This window comes from Corvus kubaryi, unplaced genomic scaffold (assembly GCF_017639235.1).
Source record: "Corvus kubaryi isolate FWS band 111438036 unplaced genomic scaffold, C.kubaryi_AGA036_p1.0 37353, whole genome shotgun sequence".
Classification (NCBI taxonomy): domain Eukaryota; kingdom Metazoa; phylum Chordata; class Aves; order Passeriformes; family Corvidae; genus Corvus; species Corvus kubaryi.
In genome coordinates, this window is record NW_024581115.1 from 4,422,680 (window position 1) to 4,441,590 (window position 18,911).

Consider the following 18,911-nt stretch of genomic DNA (forward strand, 5'->3'; position numbering starts at 1 on the left):
CAGCCTGGTGCTGTCAGGGAATCCAGACCCGCCTTTCCCCGCAAGGGAGGTTCGCCCTGCTCCTAAAACCTCCCAAATCAAACAGCTCCTGGGCACGGTGCTCGGTGGCATTGCTGGTTTGACAGCCCTCGCCGAAGGGCCATCCCTGCCTCCCGAGGTCCCCACGCCGGGGGCTGTCACCTGCGCGGGGATGCTGCCGCCCTCTCCTCCCAAACCCGGCCATCCTCCCCCCAAAACGCCATCCCCTCTCCTCGGGGGGCTGCCGCACGCCCATCTCCCTTACCCCCCTGTCCCGCCGCCTCCTCCGCGGGGCCGGGTTGCCGCTAGATGGCACGCGGAGCGCGGCGGAGCGCGGCGGAGGCTCCGCGGGGCGGTGCGGGCGGTGCGGGGCGGAGCGGAGCCGCAGCGCGGGGTGCGCGGAGCGGAGCGGAGCCGAGGGGGGCCCGGCCATGGGCTCGGCCGGCAGCGGGCACGGGCAGGGGCAGGGGTAGGGCTGGGGGGACGTGTCCCCCCACTGCCCCCGCCATGCGCCCCCGCGCAGCCCCGCGCCCCGCCCGCTGAGCCCCGCTCGCTGCCGCCCTCGCTGCCTCTGGGGGGGGGTGCGGGGCCGCCCCCTGCCCGCAACTTTGAACGATGATCACAGTCAACGCGGATGGCAAGATAATGGTCAGAAGATGCCTCGTCACCTTGAGACCCTTTAGGTAAAGTTGGTGTTTCCTCCTGGCCGCTGCCGCCTTTCCCGGCTCCTGCGGGTGGGGAGCGGCCGGCGGAGCGCGTTGGGTGCGGGGGGCTGCGGCTGGCCGGGCTCTGTGTGAGCCTGCGGGGCTGTGCGTGTGCGGATTGAGCCCAGCTGAGGGTGTCAGGGATCCGGGCGGGTCTGCCCGCGGGGCAGCGTGCGGGTCGTGCGGCTCTCGCTGGCTGCCGGCTCCCGGTTCGCCCCACCGCCGGTATCTCTGGGGTTATCGCGGGGCTGTTCAACGCTGGCTTTTTTAGTACCGTCCTCGGAGATGCTGGTACTCGGCGGGGATTCGGTTCCTCTGGTTTAAACCTGCTGGTGCAGCTGGGGACTTTGAAACCCACCCTGAACCAGCGGTGGGGCCGGGGTGGATGTCCAAACCTGAACCCCTACGGCTCCAGCACACCCGTACCCACCCATTGCTTTATTCCCCTTGTTGGAATTCCCCATTTTTGCTTCCATACCTTTGCTTCCCCTCTCCAGCCCTTGCTCTCCGGCTTCTTTGCTTCACTGGAGATGTTCTTGGATTGCTCCCGGGCTTGAGACACAGGGGAGGTGTCGGTAGTTGCTTGGTTTTTCAATGGGGAGAGGCACCAAAACCCCTTAGAGATAGAGGGGAACGTGCCGGGGGTGAAGCTCAAGGCGGGGTGAGCCCAGCCCAGCGGTTTCCAGCGCTCCCCGCTGTGTTTGGAGGTTTGGGATCACCAGAGGGATCTATCTGCTCGCTGCCTTTTTGCCTTGCCCAGGCTGCCGCCCGGCGCTGCGAGGGAGGACAGGCTGTGCTTGCGCCGCTCGCTTGCGCCCAGGTGTGGAAAGGTTTCTGCCTCTCCTCGGGAGCTGCTTGGCTCTGCTTGCCTGGAGGGATTCCTGCCGCTGGACCCCGCGGCACCGCCCTGGGACCGGGGAACTTGGCCAAGGGGATGTCACAAAGTGGTGGCAGAGGCGTGAGCGTTCCCACAGCTCAGGCTTGCTCCAGGTGGAGCAGGGAGTGACTATGAGAGACACGCAAAGGGCACACTCGCCCCGGGGAATGCTCTTTGCCTGGCTGTTTGCTTTCTTAACTGCGTTTGAATTCCATAGAGAGGAAGCGACTGGCTTGAGCATCCCTGTGCCCTGGGCATCACTCCTGGAGCAGGGGAACCCGATTTTCAGCAGTGACCTGGGATCAGGGTGGGGAAGCACGGGGAGTGCATTTCAGGGTGATCACAAAGTCCCAGCAAGGTTGAGGATGTGTGTGGATGAGAGGTTTGTGATGCCTGGAGGGTCCCTGGTGTCCATAGCAGTGTAGGGCACCTGCACTGCCCTGTCCGTGTGTCCTGGGCTGGCTTCTGCTCTCAGACCAGTACAGACCAGAACCACTGGGGTTACCTTGTTGCTAGCAGTCAGGCTTTCCCTGTGCAAGAGGAGAAATTCCCAAGACCCTCTCCTAGCTCTGCCACAATGTCCAGAACCCCTGCACCTCCTCTATGCTGCTGTCACGCTGAGTGTGACCCTCCATGTCACAGTCCTGTGTCACCTTGCTCCCAGCCCAGCATGGGCGAGTGTTGGCACTGCCCAGCTCCAGCCATAACCTGGTGCAAATCTGCTCTGCTCCCCTAAAATCAGCACCCCACAGCTGATGTGGGTCAGGGATAACCTCCAGGAGTGGGAGAAGATCTTGGCAGTCGGGATGGGTCCTGTAAATGGGTTCCTTGCTGCTGGCTGAGCAAAGCTTGGCTGCTCCAGGGAATCCTGTGGTGCAATCCCCTGCGTGATGTAGGCTCGGGGCAGCGGTGCCATCGGCAAACAGCACACAGGAAACCTGATCCTGTGCACCAAAACATTTCATTAACCACCTTCCAGACACACTTAGCAAAGCAATGCAGAGCCCTGAGCTGGGAGAGCGCCTGCAGGAAGGGAAGGGGAGAGGGAGCAGATCAGTGTGGAAAACACAGGAATGTCCAAGGGTGGCTCTGACTTCATCTCAGCAGCAAAGGGTGTCTCATTTGATGGAATTCACCGAGCAGCCCTGGTCCAGCTCGCCCAGCTCTTGGCTCTGTAGCTCCATTTGCCAGCTGGAAGCCAAAGCCAGGCTTTCCATGGGATGTTGCAGTGGTCAGTAAGAGAGTTCACCCTGGTCCCCTGCATGGAGGGCAATGCCCATGGCTGAGCATCACTTTGACAGCACCATGACCCTGTCAGGCTCCAAGCAAAAAAGGTTTGAGGGAGAGGGGTCGTTTATTAACCTGACTTCTGCTGGTGGGAATGGTGGTTCAGCATTTGGGAGTTGAAAACTTCTCTGATACAAGATGTTACCTGACTCTGTAACCCTTGGTTTCCCCAGGCACCCTCATAATATTCTCCCCGTGGGTCCCAGCGGGGTGATGTGGCACTGTGAGCACAGAACTGCTGCCACAGACCCAGTGTCACAGTCCCCTCCTGCTGGGTGCTGCTGGCCTTCCTCCCCCCGCCACATCCCAGCTCAGCACTCAGACCCTCCTGGTCACATCCAGCTTTCAGTTCCGTGGGCCGAAATCCTCCATGACTGGGACATCACCTCCAATTTTCATTTAAGACTTGAGGAATTTTGCTTTCTTCTCTTGTGGGCACTGAGCCAGAACCCTGAACTGTGACCATTTCAGTTTGGGGAGGATGTGGAGAGGGACTTGGCACCAGAACTGTGCCTGAGCAATGAATTAAACCTGACACTGCGTGACAGGCAAAGCCAGCATGAAGGATAGATGTTATTTGGTCATTGGAACTCCATAGTCTTCAGGGAGTTAGACTGGATTTTGGGGGTGAGGACCCAGTGCATTTGGACCATCTGGAATCTGGTGCATTTTACCTACTTTGTGGTATTTGTTTTCTGTACAAGGAGTTTCCACTCAGCTGAGGCTGGGCCAGGCATTTTTATTCACCTGGAGAACATCAGCAAAAGTGAAAGAGATGGGGTCCTCAGGCTGAGAGAGGGCCCTGCACCCTCCCTGCTCCCTGGAGCACTGCTCTGGGCTGGATGCACTCATCTCCCAAGGACAGCAATTCCAGCTAGGCTCCGATTCCTTTTTTTTTTTTTTTTTTTTTTTTTTATGTAGGAAAAAAGCATCTTGCATCTCCCCTACTCTCTCTGTAATCCAGTCAAAATGAAAAAGGTTTAGTTTCCTAGGGAGATGGTAGAGCACAGATCACCTTTGTATCTTTTTCTTCCCTTCCCCTTTTTCTTTCTGCTCGGTGTTTAACGATCCCTCCTTGACAGACTATAATTACGAAGAGTAGAAAGCATCAACAATGTCTTGCATGATGATAAAGATACGGTCAATAGGAGGTGTGAGAGCAGGACCAGATCTGAGTATTTATCCAGGTAAAGCTTTGTTAAAGTGCCCCTTGGGGGAGGGGGGTACCAGGACAGGGCTGTGGGTGGGGTTTGTACCAGGATGTGCTCCCAGGAGGGACCCTGGGGTGCAGGACTTGGCTGGGCTTTGACCCCCTTCAGCTTCTTTCCTCTCCACCCTGCTGTTGTCCTCTCCTGCCAGGGAAGCACAGAGTCCCCTAAGGACAAATTCAGCCCTCCAAAGCCAAGCTGGGTGCAGCAACCCCCTCCAGTGTGTTCCTGAGAGCTCTTCCCAGCCCCAGCACCACGCTGGGTACAGGCTGTGATAATGGCAGTGCACTAATGTCCCCAAATCACCCCCTCTCCAAGCTATTTATGGGACACCACGTTTCTTTGCAGCATCAGGGATGCTCTGCTGCCTCCACAGTCACCTCTCTGCTGGAGCTGGACCACAGCTCTCTGAAAACCCTTCTCCCAGGTCTGCTTTGGGATGGGGGCTGAGGTTTGTATCATCTCTGTGTGCAGATGCCACAGCTCCATGGTTCAGCAGCATCTACTGGGGAGGGGGTGGCTCTGCTCCACTGGTTGCTGCTTGTGGAGCTCACCAGCCCTGCCTGTAGCCAGGCCTTTAGGGATGGGAGTCTGGATCAGTGAGCACACAGTGCTTTATGTATCTTGGAACTGCTTTCCACCCCTCCAGGGGTGGCTCATTGGGAAATTAAAGGAACCTCAGCTGGTCCACACCTGCACAGGGATGTCAGGCAGTTTTAGTGATGCACTTGAGCATCCCCTTTCCCAGGTGGATCAGCTCTCCCGGGTAAATCAGCTCTCTCAGGTGGATCTGCTCTCCTGGCCTGGCTGTCAGGCAGTGTTTGTGCTGTGCTGAGCTGGCAGAGCTCGTTAGTGCTGACAAGCCCAGGGTGTTGCTTTTCCCCCTGATTAGGTGGGAGGTGAGAAGGGGATGGGAGGCTGTGCTGTGCTGCTTGTCCAGAGCCCATGGCCAGGTGCCCCTGAGGGTTGGGGCAGGGCTGCTCCATGGGGATGAACAGGAGTTAGGGGCCTGTCTGCTGTGAGCCAGGCTGATTCTCCTCAGAGCAGGCAGAGGAAACCCTTTGTTCTTGAGCTGGGTGCTGCTGAGAGAGAGGCTGCCCTGGCTCTGGGGCTCAGGTGTGTGCTGACTGTGTGACAGCAGCATCAGAGCTGGCTGGATGGAGGCAGGGAGCTCATGGGATCCCCTGCAAGTGCCATGTTTTGTCCAGGAGCCTGTCCAGGCAAGGAAAGCCTGGCTATGCCGTGCTGGGACAGTAGGGAGCTGCCCTGGGAGCTCCTCCTCTCGATCTCCCTGGGGAAGCCCAGCCCTTCTTGAGCTGCTTGACCCGGTACTTGAGCTCTCCACAACATCTCCAGTTGCTAACGAGGGCTTTGAAGCAGGTCACTTTATTTGTTGGCCCTTTGCAGCAGCACATAATTGCAGTGCTGGTGTGTTGCAGCCCAGAGTTAAGGGCTGGTTCCTACTCCTCTGCCTTTTAGCTGTGTAGGAATGCTTAGGTGGAGAGCTGTGGGCTCCTGTGCACCTGGAACAGCCTGGGTGGCTGTGCTGTGTCTGTGTGCAGCTCCTGAGCCCTGTGGAGGATGCTGTGAGGGAGTTGGAGGCTCCTGTCCTCTGTGGTTTGCTTCCCTTTGGCTCAGGGCTGATGAGAGGCAGCGATGCCAGCGGGCACCCCTGAGGGCTTCCTCAGCTCCCTGTCCCACACAGGATTCATCTGTGGTGAGACAAGCCTGTTGTTTCACAAAGCTGGCTGGGGGCTGTCTTTTCTCTTTCTCCTCCTCGAGATTTCCCCTGCGTTTGGTGGCTGAGATCAGGCTGCTGCTCTGGGAGCTGTCACACCCACACCTGGCAGTGGCTGTGCCAGGGCTTTTCCCGTGTGCCTGCTGGAGGATGCTGCCCCTGCACGGAGTCTCGGGGACGATGGCAGCGTCTCTGAGCAGTGGAAGGAGGCCAGGCATCCATCCCTTGGCATAGAGCTCTCTGCTTTGCACTCCCTGGTGCACAACAACCAGGCTGGCACAGAGCTCTTCCCTTCGGCCTTTCCACCCCCTAAAGAGTGGCTGGCCTGAATTTGGCCTGAGCAGGAGCAGTGCTGGGAGCTCCTGTCCCTCGCTGGAGGTGACGTGCAGATGACATCCTGCCCAGCTTGTCCCCGTGGGAACTGCTTCCCTGCCAGCCCGGGTGGGCAAAGCAGGGATGGGATGGCCCCAGGCCACACACGGGGCTGGTGACACCATGACAATGCTGGTGGCCTGGTTACAGCAGAACAAAAGGCTTTCTTAAAAAAAATAAAAGGGCTTTTTTTAGATCCTTTGGGAGGAAGGGAAGGTAAAGGTCTCTCTTTGCTCCTCTCTCCCAGAGGAGTACAGGTATTGTTTATTGTCGTGGTGGAGCATCTTATGGGCAGCTGTGGTCTGGCTCAGCTTCCCCACTGAAGATGCAAATCCTCCACTCCCCCTGGAGGGCAGGGCAGGATTCCTCAAGTCCTGCCCATTGGAGCAGGGATTTCAGAGGGGGTTCTTGGGCAAAACCCCCCTGCTCAGTGCCAGGGTTTGGGCAGAAGCGTCCTGGGGCTCTCTGTGAAGCGCACGTGGGTCTGGCCATGGCTGGGGTGAGGTGCTGGTGGGGCTGGGGCTGCACAGATGCTCCCTGCCAGGGCTGGGTGGGGATGGAGCAGTTGGAAAGCTGGGATTGTCCCAGACACCCAAACCCGAAGTGCCACTTGCTGCTGTGCAAAGGGATTACCCACCCCAGGGGTGGTGGGGCTGCCCCAGGAGGGAGGAGCTGGCTCCTCACCACACCTTGCTCCAGCTCTGTTTTCTCTCCCGCAGGATTTTCGTGCTGGGCATTGGATTTTTCACGCTGTGCTTCCTGATGACATCGCTGGGAGGGCAGTTCTCAGCCAAGCGCCTGGGGGACTCCCCCTTCACCATCCGCACCGAAGGTGAGCGCGGCTCCGTGTCCGGCCGGTCCCACCTGCTGCTCCGTGACCCCCACCTGCACGGTCCAGCTGAGCTGATGAGTGCCAGGCATGCAGGAGGATGGTGCTTGGATCTTCCATTCCCACAGCTCCCTCCTGGCCCTTTTTGGGGTTATCAGGATGGCTCAGGGTCCTGTTGGCCTCTCTTGCCGTGGCATGGGTCACTTTGCCATGTGGCTCAAACGTGGCTGTGCTCACACACAGAGGTGTGACACGGTGGGGATGAATGCTGGGGGGGGCGGTTCTGGCCCTGGCTTGCAGCAGAGGGATGGGGAGGCAGCAGGATCAGAGCCTCAGCTGGCACTGGTGTGGGTTGTGTGGGCTGCCACTGGTCTGACGTGTGGAGGATTCGGCTCAGGTGCTTGGAGGTCTCGGTGGGTTTGAGCAGTTTTGGTCTGCAAAGAGTGGAAATTGTTCCTCAGGGAAGGGAAAATAAAAGGCCTTTGTGGTTTTATGCAGGTGCTGAAATGTAGAAGAGAAAGATTCTAATTTTTAGCAAGCGTGTGTTCTGTTGCATTTAACACCTCTTTTGGTGAGACATGAAGTCAGCTCAGGAGACACTTCAGTGGTGGGACAGTCATGTCCTGCCCATGCTCTGGGAGGACTCTGCTGCCATGGATTGAGCTTCCCCTGACTTTTCCTCTGAGATTCCAGTCAACTTGAGCTCCCCTGAGCAGGGTGAGATGGGCTTGGTCAGGCCACCATGGTCCTCTTCTTCTCTGTGCCAAAACCATGGGAGGATCTGAGCTCCACAGCCTCACCCAGGATGTGATTTTGGGGCATTAAATCCTTTCCTTGTGGTGCTGAAAGCAGTGCCAGCTGCTTCCCTACAGAAGGAGAGGGATAAAGTGGTGGTTTCCAGAAGCTGCATGGTGTTTAGTTGCTTAGTTGACTTTCCAAGAGTTGGATTTGCAGCCCGTGGCAGCTGGATTTGTGCTCTCCCTATGGATGGTGCACACGGTGGCTGATGTTCCTCCCCCTCTGCTCCCACACTTGCTCCCATCACCAGCTCCATTAACCCCTTTTCCAAGGGCTGGTGTTTTCCTGGTGACCTCAGCCTGGAGGCAGGGTCAGTGCTTTCAGTGTTTCTGCACTTGCTCAGGGTACGTGTCCCCTGGGGAGGGTGTGTTTTGTGCTCCTGTCCTCAAGCCAAGCACACATCCCAGCATGGCTGCTGAGTGAAGTCTGGTTTTAGGGGATTTCTTCCTTCTTGGGATAAGAAGCAGCGCGAGGAGAGTGGGCATAAGCCCCCAAACCACTGCCTTCCCCAAACCTTCTCCAGACCTGGCTTTTGAGGAGACAGGTTCTGAAAAGATTGCTGAGTTTGAAATTAAAGGTGTCACTGTCACAGCTGCCCTCTGTCCCAGAGGAGCCCCAGTGCCCCTGAAAATCTGTAGAGAACTGAAAGAAAGGCAAAGAGAGACCTATGAACTGTGGGACCAGCTGAGACATGGCACGGGTTGTGCTGCAAAGAGCAGCAAAGGTTTCCAGAAACCTGCAGAAGCACCTGGTGTCAACCCAGAGGGCTCTAAAATTGGGGTGAAATAATGGCAAAAAGACCATTCCTCAGCTCTTTGGCCCCTTTCTGGATGCCTTGGAGTGGCTTTTCCCATCCTTATCCTCGTCATCAGTTCAACCCAGATCTCTGAATTCACTGACTCCATCCTTGACTGTCTCGTTTATTTGGAGCAGTGTCAGCACAGCCCTGGAGCTGGATCAAAACAAATCTCCTTTTTCAGGCCCTCACACCTCAAATCCTCCATGCTTAGGGGTTCAGGTGATTAAATCAAGGTGTGTAAAAGGGTTCACCCTCCTGCCTGATCCTCTTTGGATCTGCTGAGGGCTGTGAGCACTGGCCTTGCTGGCTGGGAGAGATGCTGCTTTGCTCTGAGGTGGTGCAGATTGAATGCTGCTTCTGGTAATGCCTGGCTGGTCTCATTTAAAGAAGAAAAGAAGTAAATTATGACCTAGATCATCTATTTTTTCAAGGTTTTAGTCTCTTAGCTGTCTAACTGGGTAAGGCAAGTCCTGCTTTGTTAGAAAGCTCAAAAATTCAATGCAAATCCAAATTTTTTTTCCTATATTCAGTGGCTTTGCCAAACAAACTATTGCTTCCAGATGAATTGCTGCACATTTGGCTGTTGCTGTGCTTCTTGTTGGGGAAGATGAGCTTCATTCATGGCCTCATGCACTGGTTTTAAACACAAAGCATCCTCTCTCCTGTCTCTGGAGGAAGATAATGAACTGGGGGGAGGTTCCGTTCTTTGTCCCCAAAGCTTGGCAGGCACAGCCTGAGAGGCTTTTTCTCACTCTTTAACACCTGGTTCAGGCTTTTGGGGTTTAGCCTTTCCTGTCACGCTGCTTTGTAGGGACTGGCTGTGCCCCAGGGTGATGTAGCTGTTCCCAGGTGTGAGGAACCCCCAAAGCAGAGCGGGACCGAGGCCTCAGGGAATATCCAAGCCAGGAGCTGGCCAGTGTCACTGCAGACCTCCCTCTGTCACCTGTGGAAGGCTGGGGCTGTCAGGGGAAGCTCTGATGGCTGGAAAAATGAATTATCCCACCCCATGGAGAAAAGCAGGAAGGATGATGCCTCCCATGTGCTCTGGGACATGGGGAGTCACAGCCTCTGCAGAGGTGGGGAAACTCCATCCCTGCAGACTTTGGGAGCACACCTGGCTGATGTGAGGCTGTGGGCAGCTCTGACCCCGTTTGTTTTTTGGAGCAGGAGGCTGAGGAGGGGACGCAGGAGGTCTCTCCTGGCTGAGGGGATGCGGAGCTCGCGTGGAGGAGCGTGGAATGAAGGTGGAAATGGGGAGGGTGGGAGCAGGAATGGATGTGCTGCTTTTTAGCGCTGTGAAGTCTCCAAAGGTCTGTTTGAATAACAAACTGGCATTTAATTAACACGTGTTCTGGATCCCAGGGAAAGCCAGGAAATGTTCCTGGCGGTTACAGTTGCTGTCGAGCACACAGCGCTGGGCTGGAGGCGAGCTCGGAGGAGCAGCTTAATTGTGCTGAGCTGGTGAGCTCTTGGTGTGAGGAGGGGTGGGAATCTGCACAAACCTGGGCAGGTTCATGGCCAGTGGCTTGGGAGGAGCTCCTGGGTGTGTGGCCTCAGGTTTGCCATGCCCAGGCCTGAGAGTTTCCCAGGAATGGGCTCCTTGGTGGGGAAGGAGCCTGGTCCCTGCTGCTGTTGCCGGCTCCACCTGGACGCCTGGAAGTGCCCTTTGGAGCATTATTCATTAATTGATGGATGTTGCAGGGAAGCTGCCAACATCCTCCTCCGTGTGCTTCTGGCGTGGGCTGCTCTACAGTGGAGCTGGAGTATTTATTGGGGTGGGCTTGTGGTGAGTGAGTGTCAGCTCCTGCAGTCCTTCCTGGGGCTGATCCCAGCTTTTGTGGCTCTTTGTGCTGCTCCTTGTTCCCACATGTCCTGCCAGGCTCCGCTGTGCAGGGGGAGCTGCCCATGCCCTTCAGGGCCTGCGGGGCTGGGGTGGCTGCAGAGAGCTGGGGGATGTCAAAAAATCATTTGCTTCAAAATCATCTGCATCCAAAAAATCCTTTGGGTTGTGGATGGATGCTGAAGTTCACAGACCCTGGTCCAGTTTAGGCTGGGGCTGTTCCTGTTTCTCCCTGAGTGACCTGCCCAGCCCAGCCTTGAGCCTCAGCTATTGCAGTTCAAAGGGAGACATGAAAATGTCCCAGCCCTGCCCAGAGCTTTCTCGGCTCCTGAACTGTGCGAGCAGCCGGTCATAACCAAAATAAACACAGATGTGAGGCAGGAGCATGAAAAGGAGAGATGGATAATGTCACAGTCCAGAAGTTAATCCCATTTTAAATTCGATTTTTGTATGTGAATACCTTTCTCGGAGGTTCTCTCCAAAAGCCAAGTTTCTCGGTGTGTGCCAGAAATCATTCCTCAGATGGATTCTCTGCTTGGTGATTCGCTGCAGCAGAGGCTTTGCATCTTAACAATAAATAAAAAACCCCCTTCTGAAATGCAAGTTATTTTATCCTAATCCTCTTCTGTCAAGTAAACACAGACAAAGGTTCCTTTGTTTTGAAATGGCCACTGAGAGAATTTGTTCTGCAAACAAAGATGTAGATTAAAAAAAGGAACAGAGAAGTCTATAAATTTTGAATGTGGGAGATGCTTTTGGAAGGGCTCTAGGCTCAAGAGATTGAGTTTTCTGTGCCCTCTTCTCTCCGCTTATTTAGAATTTAATATGTTTGGTGATTTTTTTTTTCCCCCCTCCAAGCATCTTTCTTGCTGTTGTTTTACTGCCAGAGTCAGGGGGCAGGAGGCTGATGCTGAAAAAGCACCAAATTCTGTCATCATGCTGCTGGGAGGGATTTGGCAGTGGTCCCTCAGCCCGTGGCTGTGCCCCAGGCTGGATTTGGTGGGATGTACACCCCGCTGGTGGAACTTGCTGCTGCAGGGGATTAGCGGGGGAAAATAGGTTATTAAGTGTTAAAACGCGATTAGATGTGGCTGGAATGTTGCCTGCAACTGCTGTAGCTGGTTCAAAGAATCAAAAGCCTTTGGATTCCTCTTGCTGTTGATTCCTGCAGGGCTGGGTATGAGGTGCTGGAGGAATTTGCTGCAAATGCAGGGGATGTGTAGGACAGGTCCTGATACCCCGAAACGGCTGGAGCTGAGCTCTGCCCTCCTGCTGGGCTGCTGGTTCTTGCAAGAGGGCTCTGATTTGATTTCAGCTGACCTTGCTGGGACTTTGGTAGAAGGGTTTGGAGTGATTCACAGGTACCTCTGTGCCTGGGGGTCACTGCTGCAGCAGCAGTTCTGGTGCTGAGGTCCTTGAGTCCTGCTGCCCTTGGGAAGTGGGGGTTTGCTGAGCGGCTGGAGCTGTGTGTTTGCTGTTCCCATGACTGTCTTCCCAACCCATTTTCGAGTGTTTCCTGCTGCTCAGCTGGAGAGCTCAGCACCTGCCTTTTCCCACCCCAAAACGAGCTCCCAGCAGCATCTCCAGCTGGTTTCCTGTGGCTGACCACAATTGGGCTCCTGTGTTGTGTTTCCTCTGCCGCTTTGGGAGCAGGATCGGTGGGAAGTGGGATGAAGGAAGGACAAGGGTGGGAGAGAGCTGATTTTAGAGCACAAGCTGGAAAATAGAAGCAAGCAGGGGTGAAGCTCAGCCTCTGGAAGGCTGTTGCACCTTGTCCTAGGTTGCTGAGATGTGTTTTGGGGTCTGGTCTCCTCAGGGCTCCATGATATGGACCCTGATGGGCTGATAAGGAGCTTGTGGGCTAGAACAGAGGTTTTCCCAGTCCTACACCACTGGGATATTGGAGCTGGGCAATGGTAACTGGACCTGGAATCTGTCTGGAGGTGGGCAGTGCACCAGTGCCTGCAGGCACAGCAGGATTGCAGGTCACCAGAGAACAGCTTCTGCTGCAAAAACCTCTGGGATTTGGTCATTTACATTCATTTTGGAGGGAATAAAAATAAATGTGGAAAAGTTATGGAGAAAGTCTTTTAAGGAAGCCTCCCCTTGCTGGCTTGGGGTGTTTTGTGCCACATGCAGACCGTGGGGAAAGAACACCGGGGCTTCCTTGTGGTGTCAGAATGGCTCTGGTTTGCCACGCTGGGCTACGGGACTCTCAGGAGAGATCCAGAGCCAACAGCCAAGGCATGTTGTGCTGGAGATGGTGTTTAACATCACCCAGCAGGAATCCTGCCCTGTTCTCCTCAAACCCCCTCAGTATTCCAGCTCCTGGAGTGTTCTGCCTCTCCTGCTGCTGTCACTTGCTCCAGCTCCTGGAGTCTCACCTGCTTAAAGTGATTTCTTCCATCAGTGAACACAGAAGAGGAGAGAGGGAGATGTTTAGGGCTGTGCAGCGCAGCTGTAAGCTTTAGTATTTGTGGCTTCTGTTTCTCTCCAGAGCAGGGATGTTGTGGAGGGGCGGGAACTGTGCTGCAGATGATAATGCTGAAGGTTGCTCGGGGTTTTGTAGGGCATCTTCACCATTTCAGAGCCACAGCACTGTGAAGCAAAGGGATCTTGTGTTATTTCAATGCCTTGGATTGCTCCCTGAGGAGTGGAGCAGAGAGGCCAAATAGAAATGTGAGAACCTACACGATCTCCTCAGAGGGGTCCTTTGCTCCTGCTCCTGGCTCTGCTGCTTTTCCTTCTGTTCCAGCAGCATCCCAGCTGGGTTAGCATGGCCAGGTAACATCACCATTTGCTCTCACAGAGGATGCAGAAAGGTCAAGCTCGGATTTGCTAACGATCAGAGTGAGCTTGGGTAACTCTGTCATCCCCCCTCGCAGTCAGCTGTGCTGGGAGGGGAGGAGGAGGAGGAGGAGCAGGTCTGGACCATGATCCTGACCCGCTGTGTGCTCTCTCTTCTTGTGAGGGATGACAGCAGAGGAGGGCACAGCGTGGTTCAGCTCTGTCCTGGCTGCACTGAGATGCTGCTCAGCCCAAGGGAGCTTTAAAGTAAAACACAGATGTGTTCACCCTCCCTCTCTCTCGGGAACAGTAATTTCAGGACCCATTTGCAAACTTGGGTCGCTGCCACTTGTGACAGATCCCAATCCGCCTCTGGGCAGAGCACACAGTCCTTCTGACAGGAGCTTGGGTTGGGGAGAATACCCAAAAGTTTCTTTGTGGCTTTGGGAATCCCTTTTCTTACCTGCTCTGGCTGCAGAGAGCACCCGTGAGCGAGGGCCTGGACTGCAGCCTCCTTGAGACACAGCACACAGACTCGTGGTTCCAGGGATGTCGTGTTCCCTTTGCTTTCAAGAAGTCATGTGAGTTATAAATTTATCTTGCTGCCTTTAATGCTCAGCAGAGGCGACAGGAGAACCAGTTGTGTGAGCAAGTGACAGTGACGGGGGGCACGGGCAGGGGAGGGAGGGAGGGAGCCAGCCGGGCGGGCTCTGCTCGGCAAAGTCAGTGCTAATTATTCCCAGTTTCTTCCTGAGTGAGTTATGACCCTCTCCCGGGCTGCTGGTGTCATGTTTTGATGTTGTCTGCTGAGCAGCCCTGGGTAACTGCAGCGCTTGTAAGCAGCTTGTCGGGATCAGCGGATGCTGGAGCGTGTCTCGCCGGCAGGGCCCGGGATGCTGCTCCAGGAGGAGGAATGAGACTCTTCTCAGGGTCTGAATCCACAGTTCACTTATGTAAAACTCCCTCAGAAGACAGGAGGTTCCCCTCTCCCGTCCCCTCTTCCTGCACTGCCTGTGGGGTTGTTATCCAGGCGGTTTTCCCCGGTGCCAGGTGTGGGTCAGTGTGTGCTGTCACCTCCTCAGCACCGGCTGGGACCTGCAGATCCTGCACGTCCCCAGTGCTTTATCTTCCTGCTGCTGCATCCAGAGCTGGATTAGACTCTCCCGGAGCCTGTGGGTGCCAGCCAAGGGGAAGCCATGTGGAGGAGCATGCTGGGCAGCTCTTCAGTGCTTGGGGCTCACTTCCAGCCTCTCTTATCCATCCCATCCAAAGCCACTCCATGAATCCTCGGAGGCTGGAGCAGCCAGCTGATGCTGTAAGAAGTTGTCTGGTTGGTGCCAAGTGGAGCTGGCTGGTGCTGGGAGCATCTCCTTGGTGAGGAGCTTTGCTGGGACCTGATGGGCTTTTGATTTTTCCTGGAGCAGCGGGGTTGGCTCTTGGACTCACCTGGAAATGCTGAGATCCAGCAGCTCCTACCGTTCTCCTCCTTCCTTGTGCAAGCATTGGTGGGGTGAGAGGAGGTAGTGGAGCCACCAAACCCAGGTAGAGCCCAGACACAGGGTTTCTGCCCCAAACATTGCCTTTTGCCAGCTCCTGCTGGATCCTCAGCTGCCCCAAGGGCTCTTTGAAGCAGGTGACACAACACCCATAAGTGCCATCAGCTCCACTGTGCTGGGGTTGCACCTCCATGGCCAACACAGGGGTGTCCTTAATCTGCAGTTTTTTGGGAGCAGACCGTTGTTCTGCCTGGGTGGAGGAAGTGTGGCCTCTCCTGTTTCTGCTGGTGTCCCCACTTCAGCCCCGAGCTCTGCAGCCATCGTTACGTGCACTGTGCTCCCATCCTCAACCTGCTTGTGGAAAGGGAGTTTAAAGTGGAAGTGTAAAACTTTACTGCCCTCATTAAACTGGTGTTGCAGGCAGGGAAATGAGAGCTGTTGAAATAAGGAAAATAAAGGCATCCCTGGGGTTCCACGTGACACTGGGGGGGGTCCTGCCCACTTCTGTGTGCGTGTGCTGGGGGACCCAAATGCAGATTGGTGTTTTGCAGGGCACAGAGGGGTAAAAAACAGTCTCAGGGCTGCTGCTGTAGTGGTTAAGGCTTAATCCACCCTGGGAAAATGTCTCTTCCTGAAGAAATGTCTGCTTGATGTAATTGCTGCCCAGAATTGAATGCCTGCAGGCTTAAAGAGAAGAAAAAATTATGCCACTAAATTGGAAAATTGGAAGTGTCAATTCACACATCTTCAACTGGGGCAGCAGTGGTGAGGACCTCGGAGCAGGGATGTGTGCTGGCCCCTTCCCTGCTGCCCCTGTGTCAGAGGAGGCAGGAGCAGCATCCTGCTGCCCTGGCACTCTGTTATCTCCATAAGCAGGGACACCCAGGGAATGATTAAATCAATTAATTGATTTTCTATAGCTCATAAGGAAGTCAAATGGCATTTCCATCAACTCGTGATGAGCCAACACCCCACCATGGCCAGGAGGAATGTTAATGGCTCTTTATGCTTTTATTACCCCTTTTCACTCCTAAATCAAAATTCATCCTGAGCCCGGGAGGCAGCAGGTACTTCAGAAAATAAAACTAGCACAGTGGGACCCATAGCAGCCTCTGTAAGAGCTGGGTTTTCCCATTGATTTATTTGTTTCTCTGGCTTAAACGAGAGAGCAGGGCTCGGTTCAGCTCGAGCAGAGATTAGCTGAGGCTCATCCTGCAGCTCTGCCAATGCCCCCCAGCTCTGGGTCCTGCTTTGGGCTCCACTGCTGCCAGCAGGATCCGGCCCGTGGGCTTGCTGGAGATTGATGAGTTTGGAGGAAGGGGATGATTTATGTGCCCCTGGAAGCAGAGTGGCAGGATGCCCAGCACTGTTTGGCCAATCTATTTGGCTGAAGGAGAAAGGGTGATCGTTTTAGAAATGTTAAATGAGTGAGTTCTGCTGTTTCTGAAGCTGAACCTTCTGGGGCAGCTGTAAGCGTGGCTGTGTGCTCGAGTGCTGGATGTGCAGAGCTGGAGGGGAGTGATGGGGGTGCTGAGCCTCCTGGAGCCTTCCATGGGCTGGTTTTGGGCTGTGCAAGTGCAGGGTGCAATCCTTCCTCTCCTGCAATCCCTGGGGCACTGGCTCCTGATAGCACAATTTTCCCTGTATGAGCAGCAGGGGCCATCAGGAGAAGAACCAGCCGAGTTAAATGCTGGTGCCCTTGGAGAGATGCCTCTTGTAAACACCGAGAACCCAAATGAAGGTTGGTCCCTGGCTCGTGGGTCTGTGGAGTCACTCTGGGGCTGTCCCTGTCCTGTGGGACCTGTGTGTGCTGCTTTTCACCTGGAACTGGGTGTCTCAGCTGCCCCCAGTACTGACAGCATCCACCCCAGTGTGGGATCCAGCCATGCCCCAGGAGCTCTGGTGTCCTCTAGGCATTGCTGCCCTTGATCCATCCCTGTGCTGGAGCCCCTGTGTTTTAGGAAGCACTTTCAAATCGATGTTAATCTTGTAATTTGGAAGCCTCTCCTGCAGTGTGAGGTGTTTGAAGCGCTGCAGAACAGCTTAAAATGCAATTTGAAATAGTGTTGGCTGGCAATAGAGAAGCAACGGAAAAACTCCCTGCTGCTGCTTTTTTAAAAGAAAAAGTGAAAGGGGGATGAGAAGGAGGAAGAAAGATGGGTTAAAAAATATATTAAAATAAATAAAAGCTGAACTCCAGCTTGTGTTGAGGTTTTGTGTATTCATCTCTTCTTCCCCAGCTTCCCAAATCCCCCAGCCCATCTCCAGGGGCTGTGGGGGAGAGGAGATGATCCAGCTCCTTTTACCTGCAGTGATGGCTCGTGGCAGGACCTGTGGGACTGTCCCCATATCCCAGAGGGGCCATCAGGGCTCTGGTGTGTGTGTGTGTGGCAGGGTAAGAAGTAATAAAAGTTGGGGGGAAGAGCCCTGTGCTCTCCCTTGCAGCAATGAAACACTCCTGCCTGGGAGTGTGAGTGTTTGTATTGTTCATTTTCCTGCCTTTTCTTATTTGTATGGAAATAGGGAGCGGATGTGTTGGGGTGGAGCTGCAGGCTGCTCCTATAGGGTTTCCTTCGGGGTCGGAGGGACAGGGGGAGCTGGTTGGGTAGAAAAGCATCATCAGGACCCTCTTCTGCGGGCTCAGCTCGGGCTCCTGCAGCTGAAGGAGGGAGGAACGAGACCCCAGAGCCAGCGGGGCTGGGACAGGGACACCTCGGGGTGGTTTCCTCTAACCAGCCTCCTCCTGGAACCCTCCTGGGGCCTCATGCCCGCGGGAGAACCTGCAGCGTGCCGGGACAGCGGCTGCAGGAGGGAAGCAGAGATGCGGCTCGTTGCTCCCGAAGCCGCTGGCGATGGGTCCCAAGGATGTGGCTTTGCCGTGACAGTCTGGGAGCGAGATGGGCAGAGCAGTGCCTGGCCGGAGGGGTGGCGTGAGGCCTCCAGGAGAGATTTCTGGGGCTGAACGGGGTTATTTCGCACCTGCTGGTGCTGCTTTGGGCAGCGCGGCGCAGCCGGGTCCGGCTCTCAGCAGGGATCTCCCGCAGCACATCGCTTCCCCCCGCTGCCATCGACCCCAGGCGCTGCTGCTCTGGGGGGGCTGCAGGACAGCAGGAGGGGGTCCCTGAGCCCAGGAAAGGCTGCAATTGCTGCAATCACACGGCTGCACCTGGGCCAGGTCCTGCCTGGCGGAGTTTGAACCAGCCCTGCAGGACACAGACGGTCCTGCCAGTCCGACGCAGAGGGAGCGAGGGAAAACACCCTTGAGGCTGCACATTTACACAGCAGCACACGAGGGGGTGGCTAAATCCAGGAGTAGGTGATAGCAGGCAGGTGGGACATAATCGACTTTACCAGCCAGTGACTTAAGGCTGCTTAATTTGGCTGATTACCAGGGAGCCGCTTTGCTGCCGGCGCTCCCAGCGCTCCAGCAGCAGATCGATGGAGCATCCACTTCACCAGCAGCCCCTGAGCTGCTCCATGGGCACCTCCAGCTGTGTGGCAGCTCCCTGTGTGGCCCCCGGTGCTCTCTGCCCCTGGGGCACTGGCTAAGCAGGTCCGTATTTTCTCTGTGTGACTTAAATTAATACATCTGGGGCGGTTTAGTGGCAGATGTGGGTGGGTTTGCTGGCAGCAGTAACTGGCTGGGAGCCCATGCTGGGGAATGGGTGCCCTTAAGGGGTGCAGCCACCCCGTGGGACCTTGTCCATCCCTGGAGCAGCTTCCCCAAAGGGATGGAGACAGGAGGTGGCCATTGCTGCCAGCCTGAGCCTGGCCTTGGGCTTTCTTGTTTGCAGCTAGCGCTGGGTCTCTGGACTGTGATTGCGATGGATTATGTGTCAGAGTTAGTCCTTGGCTAGTTGGCTCTTTGGTCTTTTAATCTGCTTGAATCAAAATCGATAGTGCAAGTAAATAGAGGAACATCAGAGGGGCAGACAATCGAAGGGCTGGGGCTTTGCTCCCTGGGAAATTCCTCGTGGGAGGATGGGATGCCCAGGACAGCTCTGGGTACTGATGCCTTAGGTTTTAACTTTTGTATTTTTCAAATCCTGCACTGCCCAGTGTGTAACTCGGAGTTTCTTGTAGCCTGTTAATTTCTGCTCTCTCGTGCCAGGCAGACATAACAAAGCCTCTCCAGACCTGCTCTTCAAGGACACTCAG

At 55.4% G+C, this 18,911-nt stretch overlaps 1 protein-coding gene across 2 annotated transcripts in view; it reads left to right on the plus strand.

Annotated features, from left to right (window-relative positions):
• Positions 1-458: 458 nt before the first annotated feature.
• MGAT5B (alpha-1,6-mannosylglycoprotein 6-beta-N-acetylglucosaminyltransferase B) overlaps positions 459-18,911 on the plus strand; it is a 64,699-nt gene continuing 46,246 nt past the window's right edge. For both annotated transcript variants that reach the window (XM_042032660.1, XM_042032661.1), the window contains exons 1-2: positions 459-701; positions 6,924-7,036. In XM_042032660.1, coding sequence (XP_041888594.1) covers positions 634-701; positions 6,924-7,036 — 181 coding nt within the window. In that variant the 5' untranslated portion in view covers positions 459-633. The remainder of the gene's footprint in view (positions 702-6,923; positions 7,037-18,911) is intronic.